This window comes from Plectrocnemia conspersa, unplaced genomic scaffold (genome assembly GCF_051122295.1).
Source record: "Plectrocnemia conspersa isolate PC_06_02 unplaced genomic scaffold, ASM5112229v1 ptg000011l, whole genome shotgun sequence".
Lineage (NCBI taxonomy): Eukaryota > Metazoa > Arthropoda > Insecta > Trichoptera > Polycentropodidae > Plectrocnemia > Plectrocnemia conspersa.
In genome coordinates this window covers 23041130-23058681 of record NW_028277175.1, presented here as the reverse complement: position 1 = coordinate 23058681, position 17552 = coordinate 23041130, and the positions used below count along the sequence as shown (strand labels likewise).

The 17552-nt window shown below is 35.1% G+C and overlaps 1 protein-coding gene across 4 annotated transcripts in view; it reads right to left on the bottom strand.

Moving 5' to 3' along the window:
• LOC148230013 (uncharacterized) overlaps nucleotides 1-17552 on the bottom strand; it is a 36400-nt gene that overhangs the window by 2418 nt on the left and 16430 nt on the right. For 2 of the 4 annotated variants that reach the window (XR_015811362.1, XM_088197346.1), the window contains exons 6-16: nucleotides 4667-4780; nucleotides 3842-4597; nucleotides 3620-3777; nucleotides 3434-3557; nucleotides 2142-2317; nucleotides 1942-2069; nucleotides 1758-1879; nucleotides 1580-1657; nucleotides 276-392; nucleotides 140-207; nucleotides 29-53 (exon numbers count right to left, since the gene is read on the bottom strand). Coding sequence is in view for 3 of the 4 variants with exons in the window: in XM_088197346.1 (XP_088053472.1) it covers nucleotides 29-53; nucleotides 140-207; nucleotides 276-392; nucleotides 1580-1657; nucleotides 1758-1879; nucleotides 1942-2069; nucleotides 2142-2317; nucleotides 3434-3557; nucleotides 3620-3777; nucleotides 3842-4597; nucleotides 4667-4780 (1866 nt within the window). In the remaining variant the exon portion in view is untranslated. The remainder of the gene's footprint in view (nucleotides 1-28; nucleotides 54-139; nucleotides 208-275; nucleotides 393-1579; nucleotides 1658-1757; nucleotides 1880-1941; nucleotides 2070-2141; nucleotides 2318-3433; nucleotides 3558-3619; nucleotides 3778-3841; nucleotides 4598-4666; nucleotides 4781-17552) is intronic. The other 2 variants (XM_088197344.1, XM_088197345.1) reach the window with 2 other exon arrangements.

Below are 17552 nucleotides of genomic sequence, written 5' to 3'. Positions count from 1 at the left end.
TAATAAAAATAAATAAATATATACTCACATTACGTCTCTCTTTACTTGTAAAACTATTAAAAAAAAAATGAAAAAAAAAATATATTAAAGAAACACCTTAGCCTACTTCACCTTATTAAATTATTAAAAAAGGACTTACTTGTCTCGCGAGCCACACTTGGGACATATCTTTCCGATGTCTTCGTTGAAGTCTCCGATTTTGCCAGCCTTTAATGATTGTATATTTAATATTTATTTATATACTTTTTAATGTTGTGATTTATAAAAATGTGCACCTGTTGAACTGAGGCCATCAATTTTTGGAGACGCAACTTCAAACTGTTCTCCCGTGCCAAGGCTTCCAACAATCTCCATTCGCTTTCGCCTTCATCAATGCCGCTCGAACTATTTGTCTGAAATATTGATATATTTTTTAATCATAAAGTAGATTCAATGATTATAATTTATTTTGGTGATGAACAAACATAAAATGTGTACTTTTAACTTTGAAAAACTTAAAATGGCAACATAAAAAAACAAGATATAAAAATAGTCACGTAACGAAATTTTTAGGATTTTTCCGTTAAAACCCACTAATTTTAAGAAAATTAGTCATGAAGTAATAAAAATTCTCTTTATAATCATGAACTTTGCACAAATAATTAGCTGTGCAGCGAAAATATTTTTTCACTTTACCAACTGTCTAGCAGCGAAGTAAATTTTTTTCCCTTGATGGGCATTCATTTTTTTTACAAGAATATTAGTCGCAAAGTAAAAGATTTCTCCTGATAACTACCAAATTATATTATTTTTTTTAGTTTACTTTTCAACTGGCGACCGCACAGAAAACTGGTTTGGAACTCGGGATAAAGGGAGTGTAAATAGTGATTCAATATAATAATATATATTTAAAAATACAAAAATATTTAAGCATCTACGATATTGAATGAAATATGTATAAAAGAGTTAAAACGAAATAAAGTGTTTCTTTCTCTAGAGTGACTTGTGGATTACTAATTTTTCTATATCTGCTTTGAAACCGAAGGTGAAAATCTGAATGCAAGTACATCAGCCAGTATGGAAGAAAATTTATTCTTTTTAAAATCCATTGCAGAAAATACCACTATCATATTTTCCGCGAAGCTGATTAATCCTTAAAATTTTTGGAACAAGCTTTGATAAAATAGCTGGATATTTTCCGAGGCAATTTCTTTTTCAACATCATTCATTATTTTGTAAATCCAAAATTTCAATTTTTAGTTGATGCGGTATCGTCAATATTAATATTAACCTTTTGTAGTACAAAGTTTATTTAATAAATGTTGCCCTAAGTGCTATTTCGAATGAGCATTATTTATAATTTTTTTTTTTCTATATTAGTACATGAAAAGTTAAATTATATAATATTTAATATAAATAGTATTATATTAATTTTAAAAATATATTTTTTTTTATATTATATTCATTTATTTAATTATTACTCGAATTAATTTTTTTTTATTGAAAGTTAATTTTTGGCTTAATTAAATAAACCACAGTTTTTTATACTTCGCTATGTTTGATATACTTTTATTTTAACTAAAAGGTAATAGTTATTTACTTGTCTAGACGTCGGAGGCCGAAGAGCTCTTAATCTAGCGCGCAGCTCAGCTCGTTCTTCACGAAGGCTCATAACTTCCTAAAATGTGCCATTTATTAGCGTTAATATAAATATTAGAGTTACAAACGACTCAAATTTTTCAGTAATGATATCAATTATTTAGAACAACTGTTCGAACCTGCATTAAAACGGCAGTTTCCATATCCATCTTTCTAGCATCGACAGGATCAAGATACTTTAATTTATCGGCTCCCGAGTTTCCATTTCCTGACAAGCTATCGTCATTTCCATCATTTTCATCTAAAATACAAAGTGCAAATGTAAAAAAAACATATTATAAATAAAATAATACAAAAGCAAACCTTGCAAAGGCCACGGCGCCGGTTGAGCTCCGCCAGCCGTCATCGTTCTCTCTCGTTTTAATCTCGAAACGTGATTTCTCAATCTTTCCTCTTCTTCCTGAGTCCACGAGGAATTGCTGATATTACTGCTGCATCACAAAAACATTAATAAATATCCATAAATAAATTTAGGGCATTCGAATCAGATTAATCTTTAATACCTGTTGTGGTAGAGTAACATTGCGGCCGGATCTGACCAGGGACCTGGCGCAGGACCCATCTCTGGTTGCATGAGTCCGGAGGCTTCATCGTCCAATCGTGCTAATAGTTGTTTTGCGACTCGCTCAGCGGCGGCTCTCAGTTTACAATTATTGGAAGATTGATTATTGCCACGTCCCTGCAGAATATGAAATTATATTATAATTTAATGTATGTATATAGTACTATCCTACAATTGAAGACCTTATATGAAAAAGTGGCAATGTTCACATTTTTCGAAATTTGTTTTATTGTCGAAGTGGATAGTGCTGGACATTCTTTAGAAATGAAAAACTCGTAAAACTATAATATTCACTAAAAAAATGAAGACAAAAATATTACTACTTTTGGAAAAACATTTTGTATGAAGAACTACCAATGTTCTGAATATTAGTTGATTAGTACATCTAACGTGCGGATGTACTAATCAAGCGCGACCAAGAAATAGGGGAGTTTTCTGGAACAGCGATACAAAAAAATGAATAACCGCTATTTTAAGTCGTCATAATTAAAATATTCTTGAGACAAGGCGATGAAACAGTTTCTCGTATCTAATCGACCCCTCGCCCACACTGCTAATCAAGCGCGACCAAGAATTAGGTGAGTTTGCATACAGAGCAATAACATTTTATGTCTACCTGGATTATAAGTAAACAAACTAGTCTGAAACCAAAAATCCCACGCAAAAAGAGAAACGACATCTTACTTTTAATACGTCACGGATTATTTTATAATAAAATCCAGGATGAAGAATATTGCACCTTGCAAGGGAGACGATATTGTGAGAAAATAAATATAACACTTGAGTGAGAACCAAAAACCATGGGAAGCAGGACGATATTGCACAATAATATTGACGAAAGTCCAATATATTAGGGGTTGGAGTTTCCATACAAAATCACATCACTCTCGCCATCGGGACAGAAGCAAGCAGCTTCACCAAAGTCCACCTTATGCCAGCGAAAACTTCTGAGATGCCTGCCGGGAACTTCGCCCTGTCGCAGAACCCCTGGACGTCCGCAAGGAGCATTTACCATAGCAGAAGGCGAGCCAAGACCAACCCTTTTGGAACGCGAGCCGAACAGCTGATATTTTGGACATCCAGCACTATCCATGAACTTCTCTTCAGAACTACGGCCAATATTTAAAATAAATCGTTGTCATGTAAATATAAATAATTGTAAATTTATAACGCAAATTTGTACCATTTAGTACTTAATAAAAACCTACAAAAGTATTGACTAAAAAGAAGAACCTGTGGTGTTGTCTCTGCCAAAGCTAAAAGTACGTCATAAGCTTCAACAGCACGATCGGCAGCTGCCAGTGCAACTCTAAGAGCGCCCGCTTCGGCCGAACATTGTGCACATGCTAAAGATAATCTAGAAATAAACAATAACATTACTTTGTTATAACTACCGTCATATAAACCCATCAGACAAACCTATCTGCGTGTTCTTTCGACTCTCGCAAAGTCGTCGACAGGAGTACATTATCGGCTTCTAATCGATCTGTACGCGCTACTAAACGTGCTATATCTTCGCTATCGTTTTCGTAAAGAGCTCCCCTTGCGAGATGCTCGGCTACCGCACTGCTGAAAACCTGAAAAAAACATTTTTATTAATAAGCACTATAAAAACACATTAAAAATATTTATAAAACTCACCCCTTCTTGGCAAATATCTTTTCCGGTTAATCTATTGTCTTCGTGCGTTTTACGAAGACGTACTCTCGAAGCTAATTTAGTCTGCGGACTTAAACTAGATACTGGGCTACCTCTCAAGCATTGACCTAATTGATGCCTCGGATCTAGCCTGTTTCCTAATCTCGGCGAATAGTGACCCAAGCTCTCTGCTAATCTTTGCGGCTCATCGAAATCAACTTCGTCTTCAGCATCGCCATCGATTTCTACGTCTCCCTTCCTTCTGACTTCACGTCTGACTAATCTCGGACTTCTTGAATTAGCTCTTCTCCTTCTCCGGTCGCTCGGGAATCTTCTATCTAACTCGAGCGTCTCCTCTTCCAACGACGTTGTATCTGGCGTGGGATTAACCGGCGTTCTTGGGTCAATATTACCTTTCGATTGCTGAAGATCGTTGGCATGGGTAGCGAACTCTGGAATTGGTAACGCTGCAGGACTCACGGGACTCGGAGACGGTTCGTGTTCTTGAGGTATAGAAGCGGTTTCATCGGCTTCTCCGGGAGAAGTCGTATGATCACTTACTGCGCCTCCGGTTAAAGAACCTTCACGGCAAGATGTTTCCAGTTCAGATTCATCTTCTCTCAATTCTGGTATCGCAGATCTATCTCTGGCGACACCGGCTCTCCTTAATTCTGCTATTACTCCGTGTAGTTCTGTTAGCCGTTCTTCGGAAGCTCTCGCTTGAGCGGCGAGTGCACTTCGTAGTCTTCCGCATTCGCTCTGAAATGTCATAATACTACTGTTAGTCAAATAATTTGATATTAAAATATAGATTAGAATATAAGTCACCTGTGAAGAGCAAAGAGCATCTCTTGCAGCATCTCTGTCTCTGTGTGCAGCGTGTAGCCTAGCCGAGAGTTCCAATACTTCATTCTTCAACGAAGATACTGCAGCTAAATGTAACTGTTAATAAACAAAAAAAGCTATTAAGAATAAAATTAAATTTGAGGATGAGATAGTTTTTCTAAATTAATAGAAAGCCTGGTTCGCCATCTTGTTTAAAAATGGCAGCTAATAAAAAAATCGTAGCTCTGTTAAAATATCCTCGAAAAAAAATAAAGAAATCAAAAATGTTTATTAATAAAAATTAAAATAAAAAAAATGTTTTAATTTTTTTTTAAAAAATGCTATATAAAATTGTAACTTTTAAAAAAACAAAATTAAATATTTTTTCATATTTTTATATACAGAAATCTACCTAATTTTTGCGGCTTTTTTAAATTTTATGAGAAGTAAAAAATGTAAAAAAATTGTTTATATAAATATAGAAAGTATTTAAAATTAGATGAAATAGTCTGGTGATAAAATGATGATAAAACGTTCATACTTTAATCATTTGTATGTCACGGACACCGTACGAAGCTTTCGCAAAAACTCCCATTTATGCTTTAAAATGATATTTACAAAACTAGGTATAAAGAGCCATCTCGGAAGAAACGTTAAAAATTATTACCACTCTATAGCATTCATAAAATGGCTAAAATTAAATGTTAACTTTTCAACGTCGCCAGTTGTACCTTTGTAATTTTTAATACAATGACTGGCATTACGGTCGTTTAAGCCAAGGTACTTGAGCACATCAAGGAATAAGCAGATTCGATTTATCTGAATTATAAAGCTTATGAAAGTAGTAGTTACTATAATTCAATTTTACAAGTATTAATCTTATACTATATATTTATGTGTTGCTTGAATATTGTTGTATTTTATAAAAAAAAACATACAATATGTTATAACAGTGAAATATATAAATAACGCAATTCCCAGTATAACGAATATTCAATTTGTCCTGAAAATCATTATTTATAAAACATTTTGAAACAAATTTTATTGTGTTCATTACAGTATCATTAAAAATGGACAAAAAACGATCTGTCAATCTTGTAAGAAGTTATTTTGATGCTGTAGTAATATGGTAATTAAAAATAAAATAGAAATACAATATCATTTTCCTTACATTCAATATAACGATTTTTTTTCTTCGGTCCCGTGAGCTTCGCTATACTGAGATTTCACTGTATATTGTATATCAATAAATAATAAAGTCAGCCTAGTCAGCCAAGAATAAAATATTTATTCTTAGGTATTGTACGCGAATTTGAGTGTTTTTAGTATGAGTAATCAAGATATTAAAATATTCCATTTTATAGATCCGCAGACTCCTGCGGATCCGCGTAGCCATTACCGAGGGTCCACGAAACAATTTTGACATTAATAAAAATAAAAAAAATAATAAAACATAATATAGACGAGAGCGAATCAGATGATGGAGCAGAAACCTTGAAATTCACTAAGAAACGTAAAATTACAATTGATTAAATGATCATCATTGAAGAAATTTTGAGATTGTTAAGCTACTACATAGTTACATAATCGAATTTTTTATCAAATATCTCACGCTTGAATTAGGCCAGACAGCGCTGGATGCACCTAGACCAGAATGGTCTAAATTTAGGTCTAGGAAACGTAATCCATATCACATACACACACACTGAGTCGAATAAGAAAGTGGTCCATTTCGACAAATCTTCGAATCGGAACGAAGCACCCGTACGAAAATAAATCTCTATACACAAACAGAAAGGATAAATCGATCTGAACGATATAAAAAAAAACTATAACGACCACCCCCACAGAAGCGGGTTAATGACGTGTGAAATTACTATCGATCACAATGTCTAGGAATGCGAACGAAAAGCGTAATACATCACGCGCCGGACGCGAAGTTGTGATTAGGTTTTGTAGTAATGGGCGCAGATGCTTCTGGATATACCGGGAAGAAAAATAGAAGCGAGAAAATTAGGATCATTAGGGCGAGATCGAATTTGCAGTGTGCTTTGTTTCGGAAGCTGTTGACAAATTGTCGATCGTGTCAGACAGGTTGATTTAGATGTTTAGGGAGTTTCATGAGACTGGAAGATTTTATATGGGAAATCCGATTTTGTACTACAGTCCTACTAAAAAAAGTTTGAAATACTTTAAACATAAATTATCAATGAAAGTAGGGGTTGCATGTAAAGATTATTTTTGCGATCTGGCTGTTAATCAAGAGTTAAAAATATGCTATTTAACCGAAGCTATATAAAGTTGCACTAAAAACCCAACCATAACTTTAATTAAAACGAAATATCAAAAAAATATATTAAAATGTATATATCTATGAACATCAATGCTTTCCAAGGCTTCCTAAGATTTGCTGACGTGACGTCATGTTTAAGTAAACTAAAGAAACGGAAAAATATTTAGCACGATTATATCGATAATGCGATTTCTTATAAACATTTTAGACAGTTTTTTCGTTTTGACAAAGTAGGTGAATGACGGGTGATGACCTTTTCTCTCGCACGGATTTGCTTGTACGTGTGCGAGCGATATGCACAAATGTGTGTGATAGAGCGAGACAGCTAAGGCAAGGTGTCTCACTCTCTGACGCACGCATCAGACGGCGTTTCAATCGTGCGTCAGTATTTATTTGGGAGAGTTACGTCTAAGCGCAGAATATATTTTTGAACTTCTCAATTATTTTTCGAGTTAACGAGTGTACTTTATAATATTTATAGTGATGGCCGAAAGATATAATGCTCCCAATGGATGAATCGGATCTCGAATTTGAAGGTGTAGAATTTCTTTTGGATAACAAAGACGTGATTGAATTGTTCGAATCTGAATCAGACGAAGATTATTGCAAGTACGAAGTAAGTACTTTTCACATTTACATTTGAAATTATTTATTGTAAAAGCAGTAATAACAAATTTTTATTATTTATAGTTCATATCAAAGGAGTGTAATGAAAACACGGAACATCCGCATAATGTAAGTAGGTATTAGTATCAACATTTTGTTATAATAAAAAAATTATGACAAATGTTTTATTTTAATTTTTAAAAATATGTTTTCTAATATTATTATTTGTAAAGAAAAAATGAACGTTTGAGAAGCCGCGCGTGCTTAACGTCATCGGGTCTGAGTAGGATATGCGTTTGTGTGCGTGCATAAACAATGACAAAATGGCATAGCATGGTCTCGTTCTACGCCCAATTAAAAATATTTCGGTCTCTCGACAGTTAACTTCAACAGGTTAATTCTGCCAAAATAAAATTTATTGTGTATTATATACACATAGAAAGTTATAACACAGAAGAAATAGTTTTTTTCTTTTCATTATTATTTAATTAAATATATTCATTCAAAATGGCTTGGACTTGGGGCAATATCAATGGTAGCATTGTATATAAACTGAACAGGGTTAAATTAGAACGAATAAAACGTAGTTTTAATAATTTAAGAAATACAATTTAAAAATACATGTAGAGAAATGCAAGGATTATAATAAATAAAACATATATACCTATAACATTAGTAAAAGGGGCGATAAGATAATAATTTCGAGAACGAAAAAACAACATCATCCCTCAGGGCGACCGACCAATAACAGTAACAATATAAATAAATCTGGAACAATGGTATTCTCAAACATGGACTTTTTTGAGAAGACGTTCGTACGAGCTTATTATGCGAAAGAGGAGTAATAAAATGCCTACTAACTGTGATTTATGAACAGAGTATAGACCGGATGGTTTTGATCCATTGTTTTTAGACTCCTGATTTTTACGAATTAAATTTACATTGTTAAGTAGCTTGACTTGCATTAAACACCAAAAGCTATTAAACCAGACATTATGTTTAGTTGTTTTATAAATGTACCTAATTTAATCTGCAAATGTGGATTTTTAAATGCGGAAAATAATTAATTATTTCAATAGCAAACAGCATTCGCTCGAGAGCACTCTTGCTTAATGTTAATTCAACTTGCGGCAGTGCTTTAATTAGCACAATGTAAATTCGCTACTAAGAAAAATAATCGTTAAATTATTTATAAGCTAACGAATTTTTAAAGCATCTTATGAATATAAAACCTATTGCTTACGTATTGGCTTTCTCCGGGACTGGGAGCACTCGTCACCGGCAGCGGGGTTGTTCTGTGTGCGTCTTCCTGTATAGCAGCACTACCAGGATTCTGCAGAGCTCCGTTGCCAGCTCCAGGACAGCACAAGTACCAACTCCTACTCCTGGTGACGCCTCCGTTCCAATCGTCCGTCTCGCCATCCAGCGCGACATGAGCGTTGGACTCTGGTTCGTCATAGTGCCCTCCTTTTTTTCCATCGGGCATGGGAAACGTACCAGCGTTCGAGTAAGTGATGCTCTTGCGAGCAACGTTGGGTTCATCGTAAGTCAGACTAACGTCATCCGCCTCTAAATCCAAATTCTTGCACAAATACGCCCTAGATCTGTCCGCCAAAGCGACCGGACAGGGATTAGTCGTGATGCCCAAGAGCGGCAAGTCTTCTCCGGACTTGCCCCGCGTTCTAGGGCAATTGAAGTTGAATCCATTTCTATTCGGTATTTCATCTTCAAAATCGTTATCTATGTAATCCGTTTCGCCGTCGCTGTTACCGTTGCGCTCAATCTTGGTTTTAGAGTGAGGTATCTCACCATCGAAGGTGTTCGTTCTTCTCCGGCCGAACTTATGCTTCTTCTTCTTCCTATTCTGACCGTCCAAAGTAAAGATTTTATTGTCGGTCCTGCGCGCGTCGTTATACTCGCATTGTTGATTGGTGCACTTCTCCACCTTGATCGATCTGTTAAGTATGGACCTATCGGCGTTCTTGGGAGACTTCAAGGGCCGGTGGGTGAGCGGAAGCTCGTCCAGCACCTTCTTCTCCCTGTTTCTTGCCAGATCACCGTAATAGTAGATGGACGGCCCCAGGGGTTGCGTGTCGACATCCCCGGGGGCCGAACAAGGTTGACCTGCCACTATTAACTGTTGTATCACACTCTGATCCGAGTTCTGTAATCGCGAAACACTAACATATTTCAGCAACGAAGAACGCTTTCTTGTACTTGGTTGTGTTTCCCCTTCACATCACACTATCACAGAGGAAGAAAAACTTTATAAATAATGCAAGAAAAATGAAAAACGGCGGAGCGGGAGCGTTTTGCATATGAGATGAGGGAAAGAGCGCAATATGTTTTCTGAAATTTAACCACGGGATCGCGTTACGAGTCTACGTGCGACGACAACTTTTTCTTCCCCTTATTGCGGAGGATCGTGACTATCATAAACCAAGTAATAAGATTTTATTAAAAGAAGCAGCGACTGGTATAGAAATTCCGTTTAAATAATAAATATTATGCATTAAACACTGACAACACATACCCTTGATATTTAACATGAAAGACGATACCATTAAAAAATATTCGTGGGCTTGGCTCCATTGAACACGTTACAAATGATAAGATAAGAATCACATTATTTATATTTCAGTATCTTATTCGTTGTAAATTAAGTTTAAAAAAAATCTAGTTATTGTTCTTGACTGGTTTATTTAAAATTTAAAAGTAGTATTAAATTAATAGCATTATACATAAAGGTTTCGAAACTATCTGACTTGTTTGTTGTTAATTATATTTTACAGTTAATCATGAGATACAAACTAGAGGTAGTGAATAATTTTATGTTAGAATGCAGCGGAAAGTTAGCTATAACATAACAAGGCTGCATTTAAGTAAATGTCATAAGATTAACATTAATATGTTTAACATTTTTATTGAAATCTTAGTTAATTGCAAACTTCAGTATTTAAACGGCTTAAATGTTATAACCTAACCTAACTTGACCGAATGATTCTAAAACCAAGTACAGAAAGACATCGCATCTCACATATTGCTCCATAGTTTGTCTGCATTTCGATATTATACTGTTTTAAAAATATGATAGCTATCCTTACCGATATTACAATGGACTTATAATATAAAATGACTGATCAAAGCATACACAAACTGAATTTTGGTCAATAGGTGAGCGCAAAAAACAATTATCTCTTCTCAGAAGTCAAAAATCCACGTCAAAAGCAATAAAACCGTGCCGTCGCCGTCGCAGTGGGAACGCTCGGTAACGAGCGTTCCCGCTGCGACGGCGACGGCACGATTTTATTGCTTTTGACGTGGATTTTTGACTTCTGAGAAGAGATAATTGTTTTTTGCGCTCTCCTATTGGTCAAAATTCAGTTTAGATATGCTCTATTCGATTCTCACTTATTGTAAGTCGTAATAATATTATTAAAATAAGAATATGAGCGTTAGATAACCAATCGTTTCCATTGCGACGGCGACCGATTTTATTGATTTTAACGTGAATTCTAAACAGGGACGATTCCCTTGAATTTGGCTATAAAATACGATGAATATGAATGAAATCTAAATATTAAAAAAGCGACCATTGGATAACCACCTCGCATTAGAAAAAGTTGAAACGGCGTCCCTGCATTTGACACTATAAGCACGCGTGATTATTGACAGCTTTCTGATTTACAGTGCTGCCAATATAGGTAACTCGATTTGGATTACTCTATACAATGGCCAATTTAATTTTCCAATTTTTTTAAGCTAGTACAATTAGATCTAACAGAAGCAATAAAAAATACGCAAGAGAGAAGTTGTAACATATAAATGAACGAACAATATTATGGTATATGCATGGAAGGACAAATAAATCGCCACGATGTAGACTAGGCGTGGCTTATCAAATGGGTACTATCCACATATAGTAAATTCTTGTATTATGTAAAAAAAAAACTGGTGAAAGAAAAACAAAGGAGATGTTTAAAAACGTATTTCAAAACCATATTTTCGTATGGAAGATTGCTCGAGAAATATCATACAATGCACAAATATAACCAAACATCTCGTATATAAATATGTTAGTAATTATAATGTACATACATAAACATTCCGTACGATTAAAAATATGTTGAGAGCAATTGGTGTAGTGTGAATTACAATTGTGGAGAATTAACTAAGTATAATATTCTTTATTTTGTCACTGCATTATTGGGTGATTTTTTCAGGTAGTGGTCTCAACATTTGGTACGGGTACAGGGTATATCCTAAATACATAATAGATAAGAAGCTTCATTTTTGTGATTAAATAAATTAGACCGCAGTAGATTCAATAAGAAAAAAAGTTTTTGTCCGGTAAAGGTTAAGTGACTTGAATAAAGCATCGCGTATAAGAATACTATTAGTTTTTGACATCATGCATGCAAAAGTTCCATTTTACTGGAAGAACACACGCAAGAATTGTCCTTCATTAACTTTTTCGCAAGATGACGTCATCTGTCGCCAGATGGTACTGTACACTGTAACAGTGATTGTTATATAATAAGCTTATTAAATTGCATAACCAAGTGTATTTTTATTTATTTATTAAAATTAAATTAAGACCGTCGTGAAACAATACATAGTATCATTTCAATAATAAAAAAACCCGTACCAGCTCCTCATAGGTGACGTTAATCGTATTAATGTGCAATGTCAGCGTATTAAGGAGACGGATCATATCATATATCATCTCAAATTATTAAATATACCCATGAACTACCATATCTGGAAGTCTATATATGGATATAATCGAACGTCCAACCGTTTCGATAGCATGTATAGAGCGAATCAAACATACATTTGCTTAGTTTTTACAAAGGTCGACCGCGGAATCCTTGAGTACGCCTACCTGCCTGTTACATATTCAAATCAGAAAGATATGCTAAATTCACTTTGAATCCTTCATACTCGACCGAAGCGTTCATCTCATGAAGTCTTTATTCGCCAGACAGATGCTCCGGCATTCATTTTTCATTCGAACCGAACACTTGAAAGCTTCAGATTGCGCAAGCATGGATACCACCCTCCTCCTCTTTGGAGGAGCCGGAGGAGGTCAAGGGGCGAGTTGGCAGCGGCACTGGGTCAGGGATACTCGGAGCCTAGAGAAATGCGAGCTCGCGTCATACACAGCTTGACATTTAATAACCGCAGCGACAAAAATATCCATTTGGTTCGGGATAGAACGTGACTTACAATAAAACTAGATTTTTGTGTGTGTGGCGCATAAACGCGTGTGCGTTCAATCGAATCGATTCTCGAGGTTAAGTAACAGTTCGCGGTGTCCAAAAAACGTAGCTCTACGGTTACCGTTATGCGATCGACAAAACGCACTTTTTTGACAGGATCCGGCCATTGTATGTACATACATATAAGTACACTTGGCTATAATGGAATTTCTCGTGTACTGTTAATTGCAGTGCAAATACGCTCGACGAATACCTATTCAAGCCGAGCTCCTGTTCGGAGAAATTTTGTGCAAAATACATATCGATAAGGTATAGAAACCTTACTTCTTGACCGCAGTATTGCAATCGACGAAACTGTGTCACCATTCGATTCTGGCTAAAACGTATAGGTGTATTTAACGTCTTTGGAGCTATGGCATGTTCCTGGCAGTGTTACTATTTTGGAACATATAAATCATAGATATTTAAAAAAAAGTAACTCATTTAATTGTCAATTAAAATTAAACACATCAATCCAGAATTAATTTTTTTTCCTCGTACATACATTTGTAAAATGTATATATTTTATCATGACTTTCAAATAAGTGTAGGGGATTCTACATAATTCCATGTCAGAATGCTCAGAACCACCAAATATGAGGGTAGGTAAATAAGTATTTACAAAACAATAGAAATACATATTATTTTGGGTTGATTCATTTTCATTTTTCAACATAGTCTCCTTTTAGCTCGATACACTTCACCCAGCGTTTTCCCAACCTTTTCAAGCCATCCAAATCTTTTTCCGGCGAGCCATTTCTTCATGTTTGGAAACAGGAAAAAGTAGATGGAGGCCAAATTTGGTGAATACGGCGGATGTTCAAAGCGTAATTCATACATTTTCGCCTTCAAAAATCATAAATGTGGACCCGTGAATTGTCTTGATGGAAGAGCACTTTCTTTTTTGCCAAATCTGGGCGTATTTTCTTGATTTTTGATCTTCTCAACCGGTCCAATAACAACGCATAGTTAGTCCTTTTTACAAGTAGTCAATGTGGATGATTCCGCGTGCATCTCAAAAAATGCCCATCACACTGTCTTTGCCTTTTTTGGAGCCAGTTCGTTTCCAAAAACATACTGTTCCCTTTTCTCTGGATTGTAGTGGTGGATCCATGTTTAATCAACGGTTATTTATATCGACGCAGAAACTCGTTACCATTACGACGGAAAAGCGGCAAACCAGCTTTTAAATCGACACTATTGCGTTAATTCCGCACGTGAGCAAACGAGGTACGCATCTTGCCAATATATTTTTCATGCAAAATTGAAACCTCTGATCTGTGATATGCCTGTGGCATCAACAAATTTGCGCACTTTGACTTGGCGATGACTCAAGACCATGTCGTGGATTTTGTCGATCATTTCCAGCGTAGTCACCTCAAGTGGACGTCCCGAACGATGTTCATTACTTGTACGAACATCGTTTGTACAAATAATGCACATGTTTATAATTATTATATGATTATAATTTTAAACGATCATCACAAATTAGGTTTACCTAGATTTTTCTAATCTTACGGATGAATATCGTGATGATTAATTAAAATCAGGCTAGGTTGTACATATTTGGTATTGAAAATTCTCTAATAATGAGCTACTTCAACTGAGAGAGAATATTTTATATGTATTAAAAAATGTATATTTAGGTAAAAATTGTTATAATGTAGTGTTAAAAAATTAAATTATTGTTTAATTCATCTGCTAATAAAGGATAATGAGAATGAGCTTTATAGTCTAGTTTCACGAGCAATTATGAATTTTAATCGTACAAGTGACACGTCGTTTACAGATGAGCATCCACCTTGAAGATAAGCTGTCCCTCGGGTACTTTCCGAATATACATGAATAATTTTCAAGAATTTCGGAACGTCGGTGAGAACCGACTATCATATAATACTTTTTAGAAGTAACTCAAGATTTTCCGACGACTTTCAGTCGAAGGAGCGTGGGTTTTGGTTCCAATATAATTGTCCAGTAGAAAGCAACCATCGGACAAATGTGCTTTGTCAAACTAAAACTAGAAAGAATTTGTCATTTCGGTACTTTAGTATTTAGAGAGCATTGCATACTTAAAAAATGGTTAGTGTTAATTACCGTATTAAAAGCCAATTAACCGCACCAAGTACCTTTATTTATTTATAACCTCAAACTTGGTCGACAGGAAGGCCTTGGCCTTCCTTCCTAGCTCATTATTAGAGAATTTTCAATACCAAATATGTACAACCTAGCCTGATTTTAATTTTCGGGTTGATAGACTTTGTCCAGCACTCATATCAGAAGTTCGTAGTAATATCGGTAAGGATAGATTTCATATTTTAAAAATATAGTGTAATATCAAACATCCCATGAGAGATGAGTTGGCTTAGTTTGTATTTTGGTCTTAGCCTAATGAAAGTTCTGAAATATAATTAGTTTTAGAACTTTAATTATGTTAGGTTTGGGTTTGAACAGCAAATGGACGTTTCGCAAAAGTCAAATTGAGTTTCATAGACTTCACTAGCGCCTATCAGTTACATTATATTTTCGCTAGTAAAAATATACATCAGGGATGTTATTTCAACTTTTTTTTATTATTTCTACTTTATTAAAATTCATAGTGTTTAATTAAATGATATGCATTTTTCTGGCCAAATTCAAGGATTGGAGCTTGCAAAACCTTTTCCTTATTTAAATTTATTGTCCTAATTAAACGGAATGGTGTTCCACATATCCAATGTAAATTACTATTAGTTCTCTTATTTAGTTTTGTTCCTTGGGATTTGGCCCAATTAACCGGGTGTCCCGATTAATCAGTGGTCCAATTAAACGAAATCGATTATATATGGAATATTATTTTTTTTCTATAAATTTAATAAGCGATACGCAACTTGGTGAAATTTAATCAATTTAAAAATAAAATGTAAAACGACACCATTGTAGGTAAGCCCCCTATCGATATGCGATATCTGATATGTTCTAATCGATGCCTGATTAATGCTAAAATTTCTGTAGCTTAGGGGAGAGGTAAATATGGGTGGGTTCACCAGTGTCGCATTCACTTTAATTAGGGTTAAATTCGGCAGTAACTCAATATATTCGCGTGTCATTGTACTTTTTCGAGCGAAGTTATTCACAATTTGGCAAAGGTTATTACAGTTTCGATACCAACATCGTCAAAACATGTTCACTGTAGCAAATAAAGTAATTTTTGATCGAACCGAGCAAATAAATAAGGGAAATACGAAAATAGACCTTTCTGCAGACTTGCGTACCCCATATTGATATTCCATCAACTTTTGGTCACATTTTGCGATAGCTCCAAAGTCGCCGGACAAGAAAAATATGTTTTTATAGGTACACACGGAGAAGGCTAAGAAATTTCATTGCTCGTATTATGGTTTGATCGTGGTAACATCGCTATCTTGACAAAGCGTTTAGGTGTTTACCCCACTTATTTGTGCCTCAATCAATAAAGCTAATGGACCACTCGCATAGCATAATGTTCACATTTTTATTACATCATCATTATCATCAAGAGACTACACGTACATCCAGAAACAACAAACCCCCTCATCTTTTATACATTTTTGATAAATTGACGTCGTTCTGACAGACATGGCGTCATATGTTTTCTTTTGCTCTTATGCTCACTTTCTTCTCGCGGTTTTCTATCTATTGTGCTGCTATTTAAAATTCATGCATTTGTACAGCAAACAGCAATTACCACACGCTGAGCATTAACTCTATACTGGTACTGAAGTCTCATTTTTCAACGTATTAGGCAATACCGCAATTTGCATAACAACAGTATCTAGAACAGTGACTTCAAAAGTCGATAAAACAAAGTGGACATATTTACGTTAGCCTAAAATCTAGATTTTGTACCCATAAGGCCTCTAATTATAGGAAAGAATTGAGGATGTGTCAGTTTTGAGCAGCGACTAATAGAGCTCGAACACGCAAGGTGAATTTGAGGTTTTGCAAGCAAAAAATGGAAGCACTGATCCGAATCCCTATTTTATTTTTGAATACAATCGAGATTTTGCATTCAATAAAAATAGATATGCCTTAAAAGGTTTCAAATGCGGCGACGCATAAGGCACTGGTTTCCTGCCGCTCAATGCCTGATATGTCTATGAATAGTAATAATTAAAAGGCATAATTGAGTACGTCGATTGACACCTTCCTGTGAATTTATGGAAGTTTTATATTATTGTAATCAGAAACATAAACAAAAAGGGAAAATTTCATGAATATTTGATTAGATAGTCATTTTTATTGGAATATGCGACCTAAATTATTCAATCTGCACACGGGTGGTCCTCTGTTTCTTTCTCAAAGATTCCAATTTCAGATGCGCATCTGTATATCAGATCTAAACTAGTGCTACTTCCTGATGTTTTTTATGCGCATCTTTAGGCTCCTTTGTGATCTCGTTTAGAATGGACCATTTGGTGTTACACTTTTCTGTCTATTCGATCGAGAGTTTTGGTATGTGTGCATGTGGGAAGCGTGAATTGAGTAAACGTGGAATTGTCGCTAAATATAGAACACGAGATCATCGCATTTATAAAAAATAAAAATAAAATACAAACGCTCAGGAACGCAGCGAGTATTGCGTCTTGAGCTAATTGCATATCGGTTTGAAAAATCTATATATTTTTCATTCCAACCGACGCGACGACAATGCAACATCGGCTCAAATAACTCATTATAAGTTAATGAGTTGCATAGTTCTATGATATATTTG